This window comes from Schistocerca nitens, chromosome 6, assembly GCF_023898315.1.
Source record: "Schistocerca nitens isolate TAMUIC-IGC-003100 chromosome 6, iqSchNite1.1, whole genome shotgun sequence".
NCBI classification, from domain to species: domain Eukaryota; kingdom Metazoa; phylum Arthropoda; class Insecta; order Orthoptera; family Acrididae; genus Schistocerca; species Schistocerca nitens.
In genome coordinates, this window is record NC_064619.1 from 88,417,594 (window position 1) to 88,440,344 (window position 22,751).

Here is a 22,751-nt window from a genome sequence, read left to right on the forward strand (position 1 = left end):
CCATTTGAACCATTTTTTTTAATTTTCACAATTCTTCTGCAGCACCACAGCCAAATGCTTCTCTTCTAGTCCAATTTTCTCACATTCCAAGTTTTACTACAATACAGTGCTGTGCTTTGCTATGCAGCACACTACTAATGCTGTATTCGAACTTTAAAAATTTGTTTTTCCTACTCATCTGCGTTAGCTTATATTTTCCGAGTGCTGTCATCCATCACGCCAAACAGTAATTCTGTCAAATATGGAACCCAGCGAGGTCACAAAACGCCCCTCGTATTGTCTACCACGCGATCAGAATATTGGCTGCCAATGGCAATAGGGGGCGGGATTGAAGGTATCCAATGGCGAGCACAGCATGAGGCTACGGAGCGTAGTTGAACTGCCAGTCGACGAGTAAGTCACAACAGTGCCACAGTGCTAGTGGTTCTGATATAAAGCAGAGCAATGGCAACGATAAACAAAGCAAACCTTGTACTATATCTGCAAAACAGTTACTTAAGCTGATGTTTTGTCGCCCGCATCTCGTGGTCGTGTGGTAGCGTTCTCGCTTCCCACGCCCGGGTTCCCGGGTTCGATTCCCGGCGAGGTCAGGGATTTTCTCTGCCTCGTGATGGCTGGGTGTTGTGTGCTGTCCTTAGGTTAGTTAGGTTTAAGTAGTTCTAAGTTCTAGGGGACTTATGACCACAGCAGTTGAGTCCCATAGTGCTCAGAGCCATTCTTTTTTTTTTGATGTTTTGTCGGAAAGTACCCTAAGGAATTTCGCAGAGTGAAAAAGAAGTGGCAGATGCAATATTAACGTTTCTGCAAGATGAGTCAGCGGAATGTGTGATATCGTACACGTTCGACTGTGCGGACAATGTACAAGGAGTACAATGGAGACGGTACGTGCGTAATAAGTGAAAGTGATATTGAAACGAATGTCGACCCGTGTAGTTAATTATCCTTGTCGGACAGGGAGCCACAAATACCCTCTCTACTGAAACGTAATGAAGGATAATTGTTATCCAAGGAGCGGGTACTAAACGTAACTAGGTACATGGAAGGTCATCCGCAGTGTAATAAAAAACAGTTATGAACAGATGTCAAGTAACCAGAATGAGATTTTCACTCTGCAGCGGAGTGTGCGCTGATATGAAACTTCCTGGCAGATTAAAACTGTGTGCCCGACCGAGACTCGAACTCGGGACCTTTGCCTTTCACGGGCAAGTGCTCTACCAAGCAGGAGAGCTTCTGTAAAGTTTGGAAGGTAGGAGACGAGATACTGGCGGAAGTAAAGCTGTGAGACCGGGCGTGAGTCGTGCTTCGGTAGCTCTGTTGGTAGAGCACTTGCCCGCGAAAGGCAAAGGTCCCGAGTTCGAGTCTCGGTCGGGCACACAGTTTTAATCTGCCAGGAAGTTAGATGTCAAGTAAGTTCACAGCAATACGACCGTCTTGTGCATTTGAAAAACTACGGATGTTCAATAGCGTACAAGGCGCGCTTGTTACAAAAATGGTGTTTGCGCATTTCAAGGATGCTCGATGCAATTTACAGGATGTGCATCGTAGTGACGTATTACGTTATGATCATCAAACTAGTTGCAACATAGATTACAGTATTCTCAAGGGAAGCAGTGGATGGTTGCGTACGTTCAAACAGTCCTACAGAACTGGACGACGTAAGGTAACGAAATTTCAAACAAAGCATTAACTTATGATGCACAACAAACTGCGGAATCGGGACGAAAATTTATAGATGAGGTAAACAAACTTATTCCATCGTTCAGTAAGGAACTTACTTTCGTCTCCGACCAATCGGAATTTGAAGAGGAAATGCAGATGGAAGGATTCTTGGAAATTAGAAGTACCAAGAGAGTTGCACCAAGGTCAACTAACATCAATGCCTCAACGTATTCGTGTACAATTACGCCTACCGGTAACGTTGATGATAAAATGACTGGGAAGTTATTTATTATGCTGCGAGGAATTGGAGGTGCACTGACCTCAACAATTCTTTCTCGTGTGCGTTTACTTGCAAGGGCAGTAGGGAATATTTACGTCACAAAAGGGGTGGCAAAACGCGCGTAAGAGAACTACAGTTATGGTATGAGCACTGCTTTTGGCCAGTAGATGGTCAAAATAACTTGCTTTTACTTGATTCCTGGTCTGCGTATGAAAATCAGATCATACTCCTTTAAAGCAAACTATCCGTCCTGAAAAGTAAATGATACTGCAATTAACACCACATGGAAATACTGGACAAATTCATCCTTTGGATGTTTACTTTTTCCGTGCCTATAAAACTGTTTTCGCACTATCTGCAGCTACGCCTTAAAGGATAGCCAATTTCGCAATAAGCTCTACGACAGACTGTTTCGCATTCGGTTGCATGCCATCACATGCCACCAGTTGTCATCACCACGTTATACCGATATGATTCTTTTAGCGTTCTTTAAGAGTGGATACGTAGCTGAATGTCCTGTACTGTTTGTAGCGCCAAGGACCTCACCTTCGATCTTGATGAAGCGAATCATTAGCAGCTGATATGTTTCCTGTCGTAACTGTTAACACAACACTTTACAACGAGAGTGAAGTTGCGATCTCGCACTCAAGGGGTTCCTTGAAGTCATGCCGTATGCTTCTAGAGCCACTCAACGGCGATATCAACAGTAAGCAGTTGCAGACTGCTGCTCACTTGATACTCCTATTATTCTTGATGAACACCCGCCGTGGTGGAGAATGTATTAGGTTCTACTACGTAACAAGTCCTAGAGTGATGCACATATCTGGGAACCTATGCCGTATGCTCGCACCTTGATTAACAGTCTGCAGCGGGGCGCCATGTCAAACGCTTTCCGGAAACCTAGGTATATGGAATCTGCCTGCTGCCCTTCATCCACGATTCGCAGGATATCATGTGAGAAAAAGACAAGCTGAGTTTCACACGAGCGATTGTTTCCAATACTCATGTTTTGGATTTGTAGCTCTTAATGGTTTCTAAATCCGTGTTGTTTTGTGGGCAGAAGCTTTTCTGTCTCTTATATTCGAGTTTAGGATATGTTCAAGAATTCTGCAGCAACCAATGTTAAGGATATTGGTCTGTAATTTTGCGGGTCTGTTCTTTTGCCCATCGTATACACAGGAGTCACCTACGCTTCTTTTCAGTCGCTTGTTTGAATTAGCGCTGGACGAGAGATTCGTTATAAAAGGAAGCTGAGTAAGGGGTCTGCGCTGTACATCACTTGATGTTTCGAATAAATACTCGAAACTATGAACTTAGTACGTGAATCACAGACGGCCATTGCGCTGAGTCCTCATCCGATAAAAGATAGACCTTTCCTGGTGGAGCTTGTGCAGCTGCTTGTTCAGATTCGCGTTTGAGGTCCAGCAAACTGACGCTAGTTCTTGTGTCGCGAAGCCTGTCTTTTAGAAATATGTGGTAATCTGACAAAGCGCGCTCTCCCGCAGTGATGCTGATGGTGCAGTTAAAATCCTGGTTGCTCAAATGCAAGAAAGGTTGCTCAGTGCACATTTTTCTCTATCAGTTCGATGGAAACGAGTAATGACAAGCAGCCCAGAACAATATTATTAAATAAAAAAAAGCAAAACCGCTTCTAAATGCTGCCAAATTAGCCACAATGATCCTGGAATCAAGCTGAAACGAATTACTTAGTGCTGCTATGTATTACATAGTTTGTTTTTCCTCATTTAAACTAAATTCTGCTCCCTTATGCATGCATCCAGAAGTTTCGCTGCAGAGTGATTAATTTTGCACTTCTCGCTTTTCGCAGCAGATTTTATAGCTGAAAGACTACTTTACCCTTACAGCTATCGCAAAGTTACATGACATCGCAATAAAAAGCTCATTTATTTCCAATAAAACGTTACTGTCCGTCTCTCCTGGCGTTATGTAGTCAGACGTAGGGCTTAGAAACAGCGAAGTTTGCTCACGTCTAGTTGCATCTTTGGATATTAAATTTTTTTGGAGTATAGCTTCTTTTCTTTTTAATAAGCTGTTATAACCAAAATAGCACACCGCTATCAATGTGGAAGAAGACGTATTGTATTTCTCATTTCTGTTCACCTACAAAATTACGTTGGGACCGTGACCAAGCTTCATAGATTTAATTATCTTTTCGGCTACTCAGTTAAGATCATAAATGACTTCTAGAGTCCAAACATCTATGTCAGTAAGTAGATGGTGCTCGCTGCGTAGCCCCTGCTGCAAGCATATTTCGGACCTTGTCTGTTATTACAGGAATGATATCTGACCGACTCTCTCATCAGTAATGTCGATGATGGTGTCCGCACAATTTTGGCCAGTTCCCCTTTGCTCTTCAGGACGAATATTTTGCAAAATTCTGAATCCTGTGTGAATATTATAAATTAGCGACACAGTAGTCCGCAACTTTCATCCAACCGTCCAGAATTAAGGAGAGTTGATATGACATCTGGATCTTCTCTTTGGCAACTTCATGCCTCCTCCCAGTACAAGGCACATAACTGGCTAATAATTAGAACATATCCTCTGGAAGAGATCTCACCAGTATTTGGACATTCGCAGGGAAAGCGGCGTAGCTTTTCTAAACAATACTGGGACAATACTATCGCCAAATTTTTCATCTGTGACAGGTGTGTATGGAACGGCAGGCGGTTATCTGGGTGACTATACATCAGTCAAACACCTCTGAAGACCACGACATGCTCGCAGATGTAGAAGACATAGGTCCAAGAATCACTTTAAATTTTGTCCGTGACCACCTCTGTCTCTTTCTGCCGTAGGTAGCGACGAAGAAACGCGTTTAATAGACTAGACAATCTGATACTCCCTGATACGTTGATGCAGCCCTGATACCAGTGCTTAATGATACAGCTTATCACAATATTTATAACGGCCCCTGCTTTTCCATCAACAACTTGTGTTTCGTACTGGTTCCATACACCGTTGTGAGGTCGCACCGCGGTAGAAGGCTTGATAACTGTTATCAGTCATAATTGTTATGATGACCAAAGGCGCTGTAGCGGATTTATATAGCTGCCCAATTAATACACTGAAATAGCCAGGACTAGCTCGACCGCAAAGTAACTTGTGACTACGTCTACTGACCGTCGTGCATTCTTCCACCATCCACAACGCCTACAAAAGATCTGTTCTATCCATCCTTACCTTCGCCAACATAGCTTTACCCGTTGTACCTCCCTTTCCCCCTCCCACCAATTTACCACTACTTACAGCACATCAGGCACAATGCAGTCCTCCGTATTCGCATCATTTCTCCAACTAGCAGCTTCTTCCAAGTAATAATATTCCCTCCTCTCTTCAAAATTTTGCAACGCCTGCATTAATTTGATTCATCTCGAAACTCGAAGACCAAAACCTTACTGGCATAGTGATTATGGATATCACCAGCGACTAGTGGCGCACTCCCTATTTGCAGCCTGTATACCGAGCTCTGTGTCTGGAATCATATTGTATTGGAGAAACTCAGCAACAGCGTCTCATGTGAAGCCATCTTCACACGGGACGATGTTGCTTACTTTCTCCGAATTTCTTCTAGTTAGACTGTTTAGATCTTGCATCACACTGATTTTGATATCTGGTGTCCAATCTGGCAAAATACGATGTACCACGCTAATCGTAGACAGTTCTTAAACATGACCCATACGTCACTTCCGTTCACATATCACTGTATCAGTTGGATATTGTGTGTAAGCCTCTTCATCTATGAATAACTGCGACATCCTACATTCACTTGAAGCTGATTACTGTAGTGATGCATTAATTTTCCTCGATAATTTTTGTCTCTCACATTGCCTTCCATGAGTAGATCGAACATTACTTGATGTCTCAAAGTGTGTCCGATCAACTGATTCCATCTTTTAGTAAATTATACCGTAAATTTGTTTTTACCGCGATTCGATTCAGGCACATCTTTATCAGTTTTTCGAGCCGCCATTCAAATTTGAAACATGTGGTGAGTTCCTATGGGACCAAACTGCTGAGGTCATCGGTCCCTAGCCTTAAAAACTACTTAATCTAACTTAAACTAACTTGAGCTAAGGCCAACAGTCACGTACCCATGCCCGAGGGAGGACTCGAACATCCGACGAGGGGAGCCGCGCGTACCGTGGCAAGGCGCCTGAGACCGCGCGGCTATCCCACGCGGCACCACTCAAGTCTTCACATTTTTAAAAACTTCTGTTTTCTTATCGTCTGTACTGTTCATCGTTCACCTTTCACTTCCGTATAAGACTAGAAGTAAATTTTTTCAGCATTATGATGATCATTAAATACAATTTTCCCATTCAGAACTTCTTTTATTGTTGGAAATCTGCATTTTATATCCTCTCCAATTCGAAAACCTTCATTTATTTCCCTACCAAAATAGCATCACTCGGTGTGCACTTTACAAATTGGCCACGGGTTTGTTAAAACCATGGAAGAGTGCCAAGAAGGTGCTGAGAGAGCGAAATTAGCAAACATTTGAAGACAGAAGCAAACTACGCCCTGAAAAACTACTTAGAAACTCTGAAGTGTTTTGTGCTACCCTCTGGAAATTGCAGGAACGGCTTGAGCACGTTTGTCGCCACAAAAATGCAAACGAACTTCTCCTTCTCCATGACAACGCAAGGCGTCGCACAAATCTGCACACATGAGAGGAGCTCACAGAACATGATTAGACTCTTCTTCCTCGTACACCCTACACTCTGGATTTGGTAACTTCCGACTTCCGTGTGGCCCAATGAGGGATGCACTCGCGCAGGAAGCAGTAAGTGCATAATGGCGAGGTCACTGATACAGCAAAAAGTTGGCTCCGACACTTAAGAAGGTGCAACAGGTCTACTAAAGAGACTGCTTACCCGACGCTTGTCCACCCTATTCTGGAGTATTGCCGTGCGGTGTGGGATCCGCATCGGGTGGGACTGGCGGATGACATCGAAAAAGTACAAAGAAGGGCAGCTCGTTTTGTATTATCGCGAAATAGGGGAGATAGTGTCACAGACATGATACGTGAATTGGAGTGGCAGTCATTTTTAACAAAGGCGTTTTTCGTTGCGACGGGATCTACTCATGAAATTTCAATCACCAGTTTTCTCCTCCGATTGCGAAAACATTCTGTTGGCACCCACCTACATAGGGAGAAATGATCATCATGATAAAATAAGAGAAATCAGGGCTCGCACAGAAAAATTTAAGTGCTCGTTTTCCCCGCGTGCCGTTCGAGAGTGGCACGGTAGAAAGACAGCTTGAAGGTGGTTCATTGAACCCCCTGCCAGGCACTTTACTGTGAATAGCAGTGTAATCACGTAGATGTAGATGTAGACCAACACAAGGGTACAGGCACTCCCAGTGCGGTGGCGTAAGGCCGTCGCATTTAACGGAGATTACGTTGAAAAATGGGATTTTGTAGTCAAAAGAGTGTGGATAATAGGGTGTATTGGACTCTTGAATGAAACCAAACTGCTACCAGAAAGCAAAAGTGTTAGATTCCTTATTGAACGCCCCTGGTATAAATGCTATAGATGTAGGCTTGTCTTTCTCTAAAATAAGCGTATGGCGAGTATTCTATTCATTTCTCCAAAACCCAAATTGATCCGGAGTCTAGAAGAAGAAGTTGCACAAGTGTCACTCACAGGCAGCGGACGACCTCGACGGTCTGAGTGAAGTAGCCCTCGTAGGGGATCTGGACGACGTATCTCCAGACGCCCTGGTAGTTCCTGGCGAAGACTGGGGTGGCGTACTCGACGCGCGCCGGACACGGCGTGGGCGGCAGCGCGCTGGGGCCCTGGCCGGGGGCGGCCGGCGGCTCGGCGCGCCGGTAGTGCGGGGACGGCGGCGGGGGCGGCCTCCTGGCGCCGTCCTCGGCGTCGCCGTCGCCGGGGACGCTGCCGTCGCGACGCTCCGCCACGCCGCCACTCAGCGGCTCTCCGTTGATCATCTTGTACAGCATGCACAGTCTGCAACACAGTGTCCTGGATACCAGATAGCTGTTCCATTATGCTGGTGAATGGCTGTAGTACTCAGACGAAGCATGACAGAAAACTGTTCACTCAGAGCTCGAGGACTGAGGGACTGCATTGCAGTTGTAGGGGAAGGAGTAGAAGAAAGGGTGTAAGACAGGGATTTACTCTTTCGACCCTGCTGTTCAATCTGTTCATCGAAAAACCAATGAATAAAATTAAAGAATGTTCGCGGGTGGGATTAAAATTCAAGGTGAAAGGATTGTCGCTGACACGATTCGCTGATGACATTGCTATCCTCAGTGAAAGTGAAGAACAAATACAGAGTCTACATCTACATCTACAACCATACCCCGCAAGCCACCTGACGGTGTGTGGCGGAGGTTACCTTGAGTACCTCTATCGGTTCTTCCTTCTATTCCAGTCTCGTATTGTTCGTGCAAAGAAAGATTGTTGGTACGCCTACGTGCGGGCTCTAATCTCTCTGATTTTATCCTCATGGTCCCTTCGTGAGTTATACGTAGGAGGGAGCAATATACTGTTTGACTCCTCGGTGAAGGTATGTTCTCGAAACTTCAGCAGAAGCCCGTACCGAGCTACTGAGCGTCTCTCTTGCAGAGTCTTCCAGTGGAGTTTATCTGTCATCTCCGTAACGCTTTCGCAATTACTAAATGATGCTGTAACGAAGCGTGCTGCTCTCCGTTGAATCTTCTCTATCTCTTCTATCAGCCCTATCTGGTACGGATCCCACATCGGTGAGCAGTATTCGAGCACTGGGCGAACAAGTGTACTGTAACCTACTTCCTTTGTTTTCGGACTGCATTTCCTTAGGTTTCTTCCAATGAATCTCAGTCTGGCATCTGCTTTGTCGATGATTAATTTTATGTAGTCATTCCATTTTAAATCACTCCTAATGCCTACTCCCAGATAATTTATGCAATTAACTACTTCCAGTTGCTGACCTGCTATATTGTAGCTAAATGATAAAATATTTTTTTCTTATGTATTCTCAGCACATTACACTTGTCTACATTGAGATTCAATTGCCATTCCCTGCACCATGCGTCAATTCGTTGCAGATCCTCCTGCATTTCAGTACAATATTCCATTGTCACAACATTTCGATATACTACATCATCATCCGCAAAAAGCCTCAGTGAACTTCCGATGTTATCCACAAGGTCATTTATATACAGGGTGAGTCACCTAACATTACCGCTGGATATATTTCGTAAACCACATCAAATACTGACGAATCGATTCCACAGACCGAACGTGAGGAGAGGGGCTAGTGTAATTGGTTAATACAAACCATAAAAAAATGCACGGAAGTATGTTTTTTAACACAAACCTACGTTTTTTAAGTGGAACCACGTTAGTTTTGCTAGCACATCTGAACATATAAACAAATACGGAATCAGTGCCGTTTGTTGCATTGTAAAATGTTAATTACATCCGGTGATATTGTAACCTAAAGTTGACGCTTGAGTACCACTCCTCCGCTGTTCGATCGTGTGTACCGGAGAGCACCGAATTACATAGGGATCCAAAGGGAACGGTGATGGACCTTAGGTACAGAAGAGACTGGAACAGCACATTACGTCCACATGCTAACACCTTTTTATTGGTCTTTTTCACTGACGCACATGTACATTACCACGTACACACGTGGTTTCCGTTTTCAATTACGGAGTGGAATAGAGTGTGTCCCGACATGTCAGGCCAATAGATGTTCAATGTGGTGTCCATCATTTGCTGCACACAATTGCAATCTCTGGCGTAATGAATGTCGTACACGCCGCAGTACATCTGGAGTAATGTCGCCGCAGGCTGCCACAATACGTTGTTTCATATCCTCTGTGGTTGTAGGCACATCACGGTACGCGTTCTCCTTTAACGTACCCCACAGAAAGAAGTCCAGAGGTGTAAGATCAGGAGAACGGGCTGGCCAATTTATGCGTCCTCCACGTCCTATGAAACGCCCGTCGAACATCCTGTCAAGGGTCAGCCTAGTGTTAATTGCGGAATGTGCAGGTGCACCATCATGCTGATACCACATACGTCGACGTGTTTCCAACGAGACATTTTCCAGCAAGGTCGGCAGATCATTCTGTAGAAACGCGATGTATGTTGCAGCTGTTTGGGCCCCTGCAATGAAGTGAGGACCAATGAGGTGGTCGCCAATGATTCCGCACCATACATTTACAGTCCACGGTCGCTGTCGCTCTACGTGTCTGAGCCAGCGAGGATTGTCCACGGACCAGTAATGCATGTTCCGTAGATTCACTGCCCCGTGGTTTGTGAAACCCGCTTCATCGGTAAACAGGTAGAACTGCAACGCATTCTCTGTTAATGCCCATTGACAGAATTGCACTCGATGATTAAAGTCATCACCATGTAATTGCTGATGTAGCGACACATGAAACGGGTGAAAGCGGTGACGATGCAGTATGCGCATGACACTACTTTGACTCAGTCCGCCGGCTCTCGCAATGTCCCGTGTATTCATGTGTGGGTTCATGGCAACAGCAGCTAACACACCAACTGCACCCGCTTCTCCTGTGACAGGCCTGTTACGGACCCGTTTGCGTGCTACGACCATACCTGTTGCATACAGTTGGCGGTAGATGTTTTGCAATGTGCGGCACGTTGGATGCTTTCTGTCCGGGTACCGTTCTGCATACACCCTGCAGGCTTCAGCTGCATTTCGACGACACTCGCCACAGATGAGTATCATCTCCGCCTTTTCTGAGTTCGAATACACCATGGTCACAGTTCTTACAACACTATACTATCACAGACATCTGGTAACACGGTGTACTACAGTTGGTCTGCGTGCGGAGACGAATGCAGAATATCAATAGCAGCAAGCGCTACATGCGGACACTGCGACAGCTAGACCAAACCACAACAGTGCAATACAGCCACACTCGTAAACACGGTCGTCATCGTAAACATGTCCCTGCAGATGCTGCTCGCCGACCGTGGCCCGTGTTTGTTACAACACGCAACTGAACGTCGGAGATTTCAAGGGTAAACTTTAGGTTACAATATCTCCGGATGTAATTAACATTTTACAATGCAACAAACGGCACTGATTACGTATTTGTTTATATGTTCAGATGTGCTAACAAAACTAACGTGGTTCCATTTTAAAAAACGTAGGTTTGTGTTAAAAAACATACTTCCGTGCATTTTTGTATGTTTTGTATTAAACAATTACACTAGCCCCTCTCCTCACGTTCGGTCTGTGGAATCGGTTAGTCAGTATTTGATGTGGTTTACGAAATATACCCAGCGGTAACGTTAGGTGACTCACCCTGTATATTGTGAATAGCAACGGTCATACGACACTTCCCTGCGGCACACCTGAAATCACTCTTACTTTGGAAGTCTTCTCTCTATTGAGAATGACATGCTGTGTTTTGTTATCTAGGAACTCTTCACTCCAATCACACAATTGGTCTGATAGTCCATATGCTCTTACTTTGTTCATTAAACGATTGTGGGGAACTGTATCGAAAGCCTTGCGGAAGTCAAGAAACACGGCATCTACCTGGGAACCCGTGTCGATGGCCCTCTGGGTCTCGTGGACGAATAGCGCGATGTGGGTTTCACACGATCGTCTTTTTCGAAACCGATGCTGATTCCTACAGAGTAAATCTCTAGTCTCCAGAAAAGTCATTATACTCAAACATAATACGTGTTCCAAAATTCTACAGCTGAACGACGTTGGAGATATAGGTCTATAGATCTGCACATTTGTTCGATGTCCCTTCTTTTCCAATCTTTTGGAACGCTACGATCTTCTAGAGACCTACGGTACACCGCTGCAAGAAGGGGAGCAAGTTCCTTCTGTTGAATGAAAAGAACAATCTAATGAGTTCGGAATATGGACTGACAGTAAAACGTAGAAAGGCGAAATTTATCACGCCACTTCCTGCTATTTCACATTGTGAAGGCAGTGACGCACATGAAACAAAATACGTTCCACGATTTTTCGGCGACGTACCACGATAGTTTGAACCAATAAGAGACAGGAAGACGCTCTACGTCACAAGCAGTACCTCGAAGACGCCATACTGGATTTCGTCGTTTTCAGTTGAAGCACATATTTGTTGTGTTTTACAATTTATGTCCTATGAATATATGCTGTTTCTAAGCTCCAGTAGATTGAGGATCTCTCGGAAACTCATCCTTATTGGGACGATTTGTTGTAATAAAATGACAGAAAACCCCATGTTCGTTGTTAAAGGATTTTCATATTTAGTTATTTTCGTATTGTAACTTCTGCGTGGCGAAAGTATGCCATTTTGAGGCAACAGCACGCAGAAGATTCATCACGAACTCGTTGTTCTTGATCGTATTTGTTATGATTCAAATTTCAGTTGATAACATATCAGAGAGTATACAGGAGACTGTAACATGAAGTGCAAGGCCATATGTTACACAAGCAGTGAATAGTAGCGCCGCGTTACGAAGTAATGTGTAACGACGTCGAGTCTTGCTGTATGAGAGAAAAAAATTATCACCTTCACATTTATAACGAGATGTAGCAGAATTGAGAATAGCGAGAAACTTAACATCAGAATTGCGGATCACGAAGTAGACGAAGTTAAGAAATTTTGCTGCATAGGCAATAAAGTAACCCAAGATGAACGAAGCAAAGAGGAAACAAAAAGCAGACTAGCACCGCAACAATAGGCATTCCTGGCCAAGAGAAGTCTACTAATATCAAAGATAGCCCTTAACTTGCGGGAGACATGTCTGAGAATGTAGAGGAAGTCAGGCTATAATGACACACCCGGGTGAAGTGACACAGCAAGGTTATGGACGAAACCAGTTGAGTGGCAACACCTGCACTAAGCTGTATAGAAAGGTCGATCGACAAACCTGTTCCTATGATGTAGCGAAGAGCTGAGCTGCCAGCTTTCGTCTTGGTACTTTTTTACTTTTATTCACATATATTCAGTCATTAGTATTGCAGGTAATTATATGTTTGAGAAAAGTATAAGTTATTGCGTAAAGCATACCTTTAGCTATGTTTTGAGAGGTAGAATGTTCTGCTAGAGCACGCGGTAGTTGAACGTTTCTCGAAGAAATCAAAGAAGGCGTTTCAGGCTACAGTGACATACCGTCTGTCAGGGTAAAATGACACGTCATTTCATCCAGATGTGGACTCTAGTTCTTTTCTGTTTGATCTTTGATATTAATTAATTAATTAAGCTATTTATTTTATGTATCTGTTTAAATTTAGTGGGTATAACAAAATTAATAAAACGAAACATTAAACATGAATTAATAAATGTGCAATGATACGCAAATGCAATGAATTTACGTAGGCCAGATATAAGTACAGTACGTGAATTTCCCCCTTCTGATGGCAGGCAATAAAGTAAGGAAATCGTCAAGACAGTCAGGATGTGGTGCAGATGCAGTAGTCTATAGATGTTGTTACCAGAGGCCACATTGGATGACTGCGGGCGTGGAAAGCACTCGCATTTCCTCAGGCTGTGCTTAGAAGACGAACTAGGAAAACGAACAAAATGTTCAGTGGTGTTCAGAAAGGACTGGGTAGGTTCCAACCAACTTTCAACACTGCATTGGAGCGTTAATTGATACAACATCTGAAACTGTAGGAATCGCGCATGGTTGGTATGCCAATGAAGGAGGTGAGACAATTTGCATTCCAAATAGCCGAGAAAAGCAAAGAGGAAACTTAATTTTAGAAGAGCAATATTGTACAGAAAAGACCTTTTTGGTGACAGCAGTGATGCTTCCGAAGATTGTCAATGTTTGTACTGCTCTGAACTATAATTGCATTCAAAACCCGGAGAACACCGGATGTCGGCAGAGTAATTTGTGTGTACACACTGAATGTGCTGGAGTAAGCCGCAAACCAAAAATATTATTCGTGGTATCTGCAAACAGATACGATACAGAACTATATTTTGTAGTTTCATGGATTCACATTCCTAATTCTACCTTCAGTCTTCACTTTTTGTACGACTGAATTGAGGAACCTTAATGGATACTGTTGAAGAATTATTTCAGGAATAGTGTTTTATTTGTTAAGAACAAATATATTAAGTATATCAAATATCTAATGTTTATCTGAATTTCTTACTTTTTCGTACTCCTGTGTCATTTTACCCCAGAAATCTGTCTAAAATTACATATTAAGCACTTTTTACAAGAAATTATGGTTTATATTAATTTAAAAACATGACAGCAAGATAACAAAACTTACAAGTGAATGAGGCACGGTCCTGATACAAATTTTATTTAACATCATGGTTTATGAAGCAATAACAACCTAAAAACAATATGTTGTGTCATTTTAGCCGGGATTCCCCTACATTTGAAACACAGTATTGTACAATAGTGAAAAGTGGCCTGTGTGAAAACCAGAACAGAAGAGCATCGAAGCATTTGAGATGTAGTCTTTCAGAAGAATGTTGAAAACTAGGTGGACTGATAAGGAAAGTCGAGGTTCTCTACATAATTGGCGAGAAAAGGAATATATGGAAAACACTAACAAGAAGAAGGGACAGGATGATAGGACATCTGCTAGGACATCAGGGAATAACTTGTATGGTAGTTAAAGGGAGCCGTAGAAGGTAAAAATTGGAGAGGATGACAGAGACTGGAATACATCCAGCAAATAATTGAGGACATAGGTTGCAGTTCCTGCTCTGAGATGAAGCTGTTGACATAAAAAAGATATTCGTGGCGGGATGTATCAGTAAATAATTAGGAACGTAGGAGGAACGTAGGGTTCAGTTCCTACTCTGAGGTGAAGGTGTTGACAGAAAAAAGGAATTAGTGGCGGGATGCATCAGACCAATCAAGAAAATGATGACTCAAAGGAAACTGAATAAAATCCTGTAAGATGTTGGTATTAGCGTGCCGAAAGTAACACCCAACAGCTGTCTCATAGTCAAAGAATCTGCCATGAATACTATAACAAGAGTGGCGCAGCTATGCAAATGGCTTTTACAGACTGAGCATGTCTGGACATAGACGGGCATAGTTTGTGAGGAGGTAGCGTATTGCAGCTGCAGACGACAACTGAGACTCTGCCATTGGCGGGGTGAACCGGCTGAGAAGTAAACCACAGCTGTCAGGGGGGCAGCAGGTACGCTGATACGTTACTGCGTGTGGAACTCCCAGGCAAATGGCTGTTTAAAGGCACTCCATGATGTAAGGATGTCTTCAATCAGGAAAGGCAGCTGACATTGACTTGGACGCAGAAGGGAAATCCAACCGCACGAGAGACAGATAGCGCCTACATGGGACATGCTGGTTAACGTAATTTGAGTCTGCACCGCTTCCCAGTGCAGCTGATGGCTATATCTAGCTCGCAAACCACACAATTTATTTGCAAAAATGGACGCAGCTAAAATTAGCTCCATTAAAACGCACATTTCCTCCCTTGTGCATATGATACTCACGTTTTACTGTCTATCGTGTACACAAATAAAATCTTCAATACTGTAAGACGTCATGCTCTCCTGACCTTCATTGCTTACATATTCCGCCCTCACAATCATATTCCGCACATCAAGATGCTTCATTCGAACCCAGACTCGATAAGATAAAGTCAATGTTGTATGAATTCATGTAAACGATATGCAAATAACTAGTAAATCGCAAGTGCGCACCGAGATTGAAATACTCGAGGCTGGCGTACACACACACAATCAAGACACAATGGTCACAAAAGCTTTTAGTTCGGGAGAGGCAAACGGCACGCTGGGGGGCCGGTCCCTTCAGAGGACGAGTCAACCTATCTACGTCGGCTGGCGACCGCCCATAGAGCTGACAGCATTTGCCCGAGTGAAAGGGAGAACGACCCCATGTTCGGCTTAAAAGCAAATTCCGCTACATTGTGTGGGAGCGCCCAGCCTACGCATTCTTTACAAACAAGCACGCAGTTTCAGAGGTTTTCACAGGGAGACAGATTTCCGGAATGGTCGCCTTAAACGAAACGTCATTCTCCCGTTTTAGAAGGGCAATGCTGATTGGCAGACGATGTTCCTGACGCCTTGAGCAGAAGGAGTAATGGAAGAGACAGAAAGATATACCCCTTCACGTCTGGTGTGGAGAGGGACCGTTCCGCTGTCGCGCTTGGAGCGAGAACACGTAACGAGAGGGTGTGCGCTCATACGTGTACTCAAAGAGCAAGGAACAAGTCTCTCCTCAGTACTTCACTGGGAGAGCACCTCTGTCGAGAGCAAATTGGAGTGCGACTCTATATTGAGTCCTTGCGATTAAGCGTTGTTCACTGTGTTGGCCACCACATTTATTGTGCGGTGTGAACGGACAGAGTTATAGTTAAACACCTGCGAGTGAATTTTTGAGTGGCATCTTGGTGGACTGGTTATCTGACCAATGTACCACGCCAATAGTTAGACTAGGGGCGAATAGGAGTACTTGACTTCATCAAGGTGTAGGGAAAGTTTGATTGGCGAAGGTCAATCCAGATAGAACGAGAGTTATCTTATTTGTCAGCAGCGAGCGGCGCCGACAGTAGTCATCACAGCTTACGGTATTGTGCGCTACAGCTCTTGCGAGCCCCATATTTCCTCCACAACAGTACACTTCACTGCATTTCACACGCGACAGCCTCGACCTTACCTAGCAACATTCTAAAGGATAATTATTCAAGGGGTAGGTACGGCTCTCAGCCATTCTGCCAAGTCAATAACAATCTTAAACTTTGTATAGAAATTTCATTAGCGAATCCTATCCTTAAGAGGTAACTTCACATTCCGAAAAGAAACTGGAAATAACTTGTTCAGATCATAACTAAAAGTGCCATTGTGATTTCTCAGAAGTTTTGCAAAATAAATAATAATTTTCGTTAGTTTCATGTTTTTCTTACACTAACTAGCACTACTCCAGTACCCAAGTATCCCACTAGTTGTTGTTGTTGTTGTGGTCTTCAGTCCTGAGACTGGTTTGATGCAGCTCTCCATGCTCCCACTAGTTACATACGAAAATTTGTGAATTTTTGTGTCATTTCCTTACAGCGAACGACTCCATAAGATATTTATTGCTGAAAATTTTTCAGACATTTCTCTTTAGAACGTTAGGAGCGTCTGTCTGGCTAGTGTGAGGGTGGAAATTGCATCTTGCAGGAGCCAAGCGTAAAGGGTACATCTCAGATTAATCTGTTGCGCAGAATGACAGAATAGCACCCACACGCTCACAATATCCATGAACAGTTATGAGACAAAAAGGAAACCTTCATGACCAGTCAGTAGGGCAGCAGCTTCTAAAAGTCCACAAAATCGAACAAACTCACTCCTGAGAGACAATGCACTTATATTTACATAACATCGATTATTACGGAAAATATTTCCGTTAAATGAATTAGAATGTCCTTTTGTCCGCAGCTCGTGGTTTCACAGTAGCGTTCTCGCTTCAGGAGCAAGGGGTCCCGGGTTCGATTCCCGGCGGGGTCAGGGATTTTCACCTGCCCCGAGATGACTGGGTGTTGTTGTGTCGTCTTCATCATCATCATCGTTATTCATCCCCATTACGGTCGGAGGAAGACAACGGCAAACCACCTCCATTAGGAACTTGTCCAGTACGGCTGTGCGGGTCTCCCGCATCGTTCCCCTATGCTCTGTCAAGAAGCATGGGACTACATTTCCATGCAACCTTTTAGGAAATGTGAAGGTGAATAATTTTTCTCTCATACAGCAAGACTCGGCGTCGTTACACATTACTTCGTAACGCGGCGCTACTATTCACTACTTGTGTAACATATGACCTTGTACTTTATGTTATAGTCTCCTGTATACTCTCTGATATGTTAACAACCGAAATTTGAATTATACAAATAAGATCAAGAACAATGCGTTCGTGATGAATCTTCTGCGTGCTGTTGTGTCAAAATGGCATATTTTCGCAACGCAGAAGTCACAATGCGAAAATAACTAAATATGAAAATCCTTTAACAACGAATATGAGGTTTTCTGTCATTTTATTGCAACAAATCGTCCCAATAAGGATGAGTTTCCGAGAGATCCTGAATCTGCTGGAGCTTAGAAACAGCATATAGGACATAAATTGTAAAACACAACAAATATGTGCTTCAACTGAAAACGACGAAATCCAGTATGGCGCCTTCGAGGTACTGCTTGTGACGTAGAGCGTCTTCCTGTCTCTTATTGGTTCAAACTATCGTGGCACGTCGCCGAAAAATCGTGGAACGTATTTTGTTTCATGTGTGTCACTGCCTTCACAATGTGAAATAGCAGGAAGTGACGTCATAAAGCTCGTACAGTTCCGTATAAACGTCAGATTCTTCCACTGTGAGACCGATTTAAGGACCAAATGATGGAAATAGAGGGGACCGTGAATTTTTTCATGGCTGCCACAAGAATGGAACCAACACTAATAAAGATACACAATAGGCAATAGTAAAATATGAAAGAGGAAACTGAGGCAACGAATCACGTATAAAGACACACTCTCGACTAGTACTATAGGTAGAGAGCGCGAACATAATCACGTACTCCGTGTCAGCATGGATCCCGAAAACATCGATCGTGTGAAATCCAACTCGCACTTTTTTCACATGACACTCTGAAAGCTTTACATCAAAGCAGTTAGTTTTCTCGATTTCCGGAAAGCTTTTGTCTCAGTACCGCACCTACACTATGTGATCAAAAGTATCCGAACACCCCAAAAAACATACGTTTTTCGTATTAGGTGCATTGCGCTGCCACCTACTGCCAGGTACTCCATATCAGCTACCTCAGTAGTCATTAGGCATCGTCAGAGAGCAGAATTGGGCGCTGCACGGAACTTAATAACTGCGAACGTGGTCAGGTGATTGGGTGTCACTTGTGTCATACGTCTGTACGCGAGATTTGCACACTCCTAAACATCCATAGGTCCAATGTTTACGATGGGACTGTAGGGTGGAAACGTGAAGGGACATGTACAGCACAAAAGCGTAATGCCGACCTCGTCTGTCGACTGACAGAGACCGCCCACAGTTGAAGAGGGTCGTAATGTGCAATAGGCAGACATCTAACCAGACCACCACACAGGAATACCAGACTACTTAAGGATCCACTGCAAGTACTATGACAGTTAGGCGGGAGGTGAGAAAACTTGGATTTCATGGTCGAGCAACTGCTCATAAGCGACACATCACGTCGGTAAACACCAAATGACGCCTCGCTTGGTGTAAGGAATGTAAACATTGAACAACTGAACAATGAAAAACGTTGTGTGGAGTGACTAATCACGGTATACAATGTGTCGATCCGATGGCAGTGTGTGGGTATGGCGAATGTCCGGTGAACGTCATCTGCCAGCGTGTTTAGTGCCAACAGTAAAATTCGGCGGCAGTGGTGTTATGGTGTGGTCGTGTTTTTCACGGAGGGGGCTTGCACCCCTTGTTGTTTTTCGTGGCACTATCACAGGACAGGCCTTCATTGATGCTTTAAGCACCTTCTTGCTTCCCGCTGTTGAAGAGCAATTCGGGGATGCCGATTGCATCTTTCAACACGATCGAGCACCTGTTCATAATGCACGGCCTGTGGCGGAGTGGTTACATGACAATAACATCTGTGTAATGGACTGACCTGCACAGAGTCCTGACCTGAATCCTATAGAACACCTTTGGGATGTTTGGGAACGCCGACTTCGTGCCAGGCCTTACCGACCGACATCGACACCTCAGTGCAGCACTCCGTGTAGAATGGGATACCATTCAGCAAGAAACCATCCAGCATATGATTAAACGTATGCCTGCGAGAGTGGAAACTGTCATCAAGGCTAAGGGTGGGCCAGCACCATACTGAATTTCAGCATTACCGATGGAGGGCGCCACGAACTTGTAAGTCATTTTGAGACAGGTGTCCGGATAATTTTGATCACATTGTGTACACTTGTGATCAGAAGTGTGATCGTATGGAGTATCAAGCAAAATTTGTGACTAAACTCAGGATTTTTTTAGTAGAATGGATATAGCAAGTTATTTCGGATGGAGAGTCATCGTGAGAGGTATAATTAGCTTCAGGCGTGCCCCCAGGGAAGTGTGTTGCGATTCTCGATGTTCATGTTGTATACTAATGACCTTGCGTTCAATGTTAATAGTAATCTCAGACTTTTCTCTGATGATGCTGTTATCTATAATGAATTATTGCCTGAAAGGAGCTGTACAAATACACTCCTGGAAATGGAAAAAAGAACACATTGACACCGGTGTGTCAGACCCACCATACTTGCTCCGGACACTGCGAGAGGGCTGTACAAGCAATGATCACACGCACGGCACAGCGGACACACCAGGAACCGCGGTGTTGGCCGTCGAATGGCGCTAGCTGCGCAGCATTTGTGCACCGCCGCCGTCAATGTCAGCCAGTTTGCCGTTGCATACGGAGCTCCATCGCAGTCTTTAACACTGGTAGCATGCCGCGACAGCGTGGACGTGAACCGTATGTGCAGTTGACGGACTTTGAGCGAGGGCGTATAGTGGGCATGCGGGAGGCCGGGTGGACGTACCGCCGAATTGCTCAACACGTGGGGCGTGAGGTCTCCACAGTACATCGATGTTGTCGCCAGTGGTCGGCGGAAGGTGCACGTGCCCGTCGACCTGGGACCGGACCGCAGCGACGCACGGATGCACGCCAAGACCGTAGGATCCTACGCAGTGTCGTAGGGGACCGCACCGCCACTTCCCAGCAAATTAGGGACACTGTTGCTCCTGGGGTATCGGCGAGGACCATTCGCAACCGTCTCCATGAAGCTGGGCTACGGTCCCGCACACCGTTAGGCCGTCTTCCGCTCACGCCCCAACATCGTGCAGCCCGCCTCCAGTGGTGTCGCGACAGGCGTGAATGGAGGGACGAATGGAGACGTGTCGTCTTCAGCGATGAGAGTCGCTTCTGCCTTGGTGCCAATGATGGTCGTATGCGTGTTTGGCGCCGTGCAGGTGAGCGCCACAATCAGGACTGCATACGACCGAGGCACACAGGGCCAACACCCGGCATCATGGTGTGGGGAGCGATCTCCTACACTGGCCGTACACCACTGGTGATCGTCGAGGGGACACTGAATAGTGCACGGTACATCCAAACCGTCATCGAACCCATCGTTCTACCATTCCTTGACCGGCAAGGGAACTTGCTGTTCCAACAGGACAATGCACGTCCGCATGTATCCCGTGCCACCCAACGTGCTCTAGAAGGTGTAAGTCAACTACCCTGGCCAGCAAGATCTCCGGATCTGTCCCCCATTGAGCATGTTTGGGACTGGATGAAGCGTCGTCTCACGCGGTCTGCACGTCGAGCACGAACGCTGGTCCAACTGAGGCGCCAGGTGGAAATGGCATGGCAAGCCGTTCCACAGGACTACATCCAGCATCTCTACGATCGTCTCCATGGGAGAATAGCAGCCTGCATTGCTGCGAAAGGTGGATATACACTGTACTAGTGCCGACATTGTGCATGCTCTGTTGCCTGTGTCTATGTGCCTGTGGTTCTGTCAGTGTGATCATGTGATGTATCTGACCCCAGGAATGTGTCAATAAAGTTTCCCCTTCCTGGGACAATGAATTCATGGTGTTCTTATTTCAATTTCCAGGAGTGTATTATCAGATCTTGATAAGATTTAAAAGTGGTTGAAAGATTGACAGCTTGCATTAAATGTTCAGAAATGTAAAATTGTGCGCTACACAAAACGAAAAAAACGACTACTTATCAACGAGTCACAGTTATAATCGGTCAGCTCAGGTGTAACACTTTGAAGGGATATGAAATGGAATGATGACATAGGCTCAGTGTCAGGTAACGCAGGTAGCAGACGTCCGTTTATTAGTAAAATATTATGCAAAGGCAATCAGTATACAAACGAGCTTTCCTACAAATCACTCATTCGACCCATCTTAGAACACTGTTCAAAAATATAGGACCTGTACCAGATATGAGGACTAACAGGGTATACTGAACGTATACAGAGAAGGACAGTACGAATGGTCACAGGTCTGTGTGTCCCGTGGAGAGTGTGACAGAGATGCTGAACAAATTGAACTGGCAGACTCTTCAAGATAGACCTAAACTATCCCGAGAAAGCTACTTACAAAGCTTCATGAACGGGCATTAAATGATTCTAGGAATATAATAGAGCTCCTTCGTATCGTTCCCGTGGGGGTCGTGAAGACAATATTAGATTAATTACAGCAGGCACGGAGGCATTTGAGAAAGCTCTCTTCCGGTGCTCCATAAGTGAATGGAATGTGAAAAATAGCTGATACGTTGGGATGTAACGTGCCATGCACTTCACAATGGATTGCAGAGTGTAGATCTAAATGCAGAGCTAGAATCAAGACGTAACCCTCCCTTTGTTGTTTACAAACTGATGCCCTTATAACGACTTTACCGGTCATAATAAATGAAATGAATTGTCCACTAACAGCATTTGATCAGCGCTTCCGATATAGAGCACCTGAATTTTTATTAAACAAACGCAATTTGAATAATGAGCTAGAATGTTCATTCTGATAACTGAAAAGTTAGCTTATGTAAAAATAATTTGAAAGTCGATGAATTTAACAGCATTTTGTCATAAGGAATCAGTGTAAGAATTTATAGATATGTAAGGATCCTTCATAGTTTTCAATAAATAAGGGTGACGTACAGTATGATTGCTTGGTTATAAAAATGTGTAGATAAGTCTCAAAACGGCAAAACACTAAGGACACCAAGTACAAGCTGACCAAATTCTAGTCGGTAGTGATAGATACGACTTGGGGTAACAGTACGTTTTAATAACAATACCTTTTAACA

General features: G+C 44.4%; 1 protein-coding gene across 1 annotated transcript in view; it reads right to left on the bottom strand.

Moving 5' to 3' along the window:
* LOC126262460 (uncharacterized) overlaps nucleotides 1-22,751 on the bottom strand; it is a 421,346-nt gene that overhangs the window by 24,224 nt on the left and 374,371 nt on the right. The window contains exon 6 of the mRNA XM_049959116.1: nucleotides 7,612-7,935. Coding sequence (XP_049815073.1) covers nucleotides 7,612-7,935 — 324 coding nt within the window. The remainder of the gene's footprint in view (nucleotides 1-7,611; nucleotides 7,936-22,751) is intronic.